The following is a 2,746-nucleotide window of genomic DNA, read 5'->3' on the forward strand; positions in this document are numbered from 1 at the left end:
ATTAATGGGGGCTAATTTTGAAGCTATATTTTGACAAAGATACCCTATTTCCCTAATCCATTTAAAAAAAAAAAACGATATCCTTAAATGTTATTTATAAAATAATGAATACAATTCTATTGTTGCCATAGACACGCTACTGTACACATTAACCCAAGGAGTTTTAAAACAATGGATACAATAGAAATGGATAAGGAAAACAAAAAAGAAAGCCAAATTAGACAGAGGAGAAGTGTATACTTGATCAATCAATTAATAAATCAATCATAATCATTACAAAAAGTAAATATCAAGCGTCTAATGGTGTGTGCACACCAAAAGTGAAGTGACTTACAAAACACTTATTTCCATCATCAAACATGTTGGGGATAACTACTATTGCTACTCTGTTGTGGAAGTCACAAATATTTTTTCAACTTGTGCAGAAGGTGCAATTGAGGGGAAAATCACACACTTGCGGCAAACGCGTCGCTCACTTTGTGTAATTCCATGGCATAAATGGATATGACGTTTTTGTAAGCGTTCCCAGGAATGCAGACCAAGTCTATAGGACTATAAAAGTCTATAAAAACACATATTGGTTACACTTTATTTTGATAGTCCACTTTAAACATTCTACTAACTATAAGTAACTTTGCAACTACATGTCAACTAACTGTCATTAGAGTATTAGTTGACTGTCAGTAAACTGGTAGGTTATGGTTAGGTGTTAGGGTTCGGGACCAAGACCAAGTCTATAGGAAACAATGATTTTATCCACATCTGAAAAACAAATATTTCAGGGAAGAAATGGCTTGTAGTAGACTGACAGGTAAGAATACTTTACTGATATAAATCTTTCCACATGCACCATTGGAGAGATATTGAATACAAAGTCCCAATGAAGACTTCAAAGTCCCAATGAAAACAAAGATATTGTTTACCAAAGTCATTAAACACATGTTGAATATCCAGCAAACTATTTTAAAAGATTAATAATAAGAAACAAAATGGGCATGTCATATTAAGTGAAACAGTATGAAAATAAACCATGGTTTTTTTTTTTTTGGTGTATTGATTACCATTTGAATAACCACAGTTATTCCATGGTTAAACTGGTTAAAAAACATGGAAGTGTAGCAAAAAGTTTGTGGTTACTATAATAACCATGTGTTTTTTGTTTGTTTTATTTGTAGTAAAATCATGGTTAATTTTTGTTAGGGTTGAGATGTGTTACTCTGAATGGACATGTTCCAGGCGCATGAGTATTGAGTTATTTACAACTTCAGAATACCTCAAAACAAGCGATTTGACAAATAAACACAGAAATACAAATTAAATATACATAAAGGACATCAACATAAGCAGCTAATCATAAACAAGCTAATGTATACAGCGCTGCATGTCTAAAGACACGATAATCTCCTTTCAATGGCCATAAAAAAACTAATGCACATTATAACAGCGAAATATAATAAAGCATATCACACACACAATACTTTAAATTGACACACAACACCCGTGAAATGAACAAAACAATATGTTGTATGAAGCTGTAAAGTTGATCATCTGTGAAAGCAGCGATCGAGGCTCCACTGCGCGGCGTGACATCACAGGGCTCATGATGTCACAGTGCTACATTCCGAGCTACATTCCGGCGAACATTCCGAGCTGCGCCAGTATAAAAGTCAGCAGCAGCAATGTTCGCCCAGAATAAGTTACTTGATATCATAATATAAAGCACAAGCCTCTTCATTTACCTAATTTAGCTCAATTAAAATGGCTATCCCACTTGGATCCATATTGGTGGCGGATTGGCACCGCTGTGCAGACAGCAGAGAGTTTTTCAGCAAAATACTGCACAAGAAGACACAGCGAAAGTTTGGGCTCTTGGAGGCGCCGATGATGCCTCCTCATATGAATGTGGACATCGTTCGCTACAAGGTTCTTATCTCGGGTAAAACTGGAGTCGGGAAGAGTGCTCTTGCTGCCCGTCTCGCTGGCCTCGATCTCCCCAAAATGCATTATGAGACCACAGGCATGGAGACAACAGCGGTCTTCTGGCCTGCGAGACTAAAGGACAGTGGCCGTGTGCTGTTTTTCCGCTTTGAGCTTTGGGACTGTGGGGAAAGTGCCATGCGAAGATTTGACCACGTGTTACCGTCATGTAAGGAACAGGTGGATGCCATCCTTTTCCTGTTCTCCTTCACTGATCGAGGCTCCTTTGATGATCTTTCAAATCAGATATCACGGATAACAGAATCTTCAGATCCAATGGTTAAATTGGTGGTTGGCACCAAATTTGACTTATTTATGCACACAGACGTGACAGAGAGTGACATAACACATTTTCAAGAGGTGTGGGGTCTTCCGGTCTTCCGAGTGGGAGGTGATGTGAGTGCGGGGCTTGGTGAAGTAGCGCCTCTCCTAAATGCCCTTGCAGAACATCTGTGGCACCAGGACTGTATGGCTGCTTCATCTGTCTCCATCTCCCCACAGGCTAATCTCAGAGAAACGGGCTCAGAGATCATTGTATAGCTTGTGTGTATTGTAGATCAATTTCACATGTTTTGGTCAGTATAAGGCAAAATTTATGAATGGACTATGCTGCTATGGAAATACTATACATAACAGAGAAAAAAGAAAAAAAAGTCAGCTGCAGCGAAAACTTTCACACGATCAGCAGCCAAACACTGGACATCTGCTTTTACCATGAACACTAGAACACTGTCTCCTACTGGAGCAGCTATGGAGAACGGCTCAACAG

The 2,746-nt window shown here is 38.7% G+C and overlaps 1 protein-coding gene across 1 annotated transcript; it reads left to right on the forward strand.

Annotated features, from left to right (window-relative positions):
- Window positions 1–1,758: 1,758 nt before the first annotated feature.
- LOC307126283 (ciliogenesis and planar polarity effector 2-like) lies at window positions 1,759–2,517 on the forward strand (the record flags this gene model as incomplete). The annotated part of the gene is made up of 1 exon (XM_079816748.1): window positions 1,759–2,517. One exon carries the CDS (start codon window positions 1,759–1,761, stop codon window positions 2,515–2,517), a length of 759 nt encoding a protein of 252 aa, XP_079672874.1.
- Window positions 2,518–2,746: the final 229 nt, after the last annotated feature.

The sequence above is a fragment of the Gobio gobio genome (assembly GCF_949357685.1).
Source record: "Gobio gobio genome assembly, chromosome: 5".
NCBI lineage: Eukaryota > Metazoa > Chordata > Actinopteri > Cypriniformes > Gobionidae > Gobio > Gobio gobio.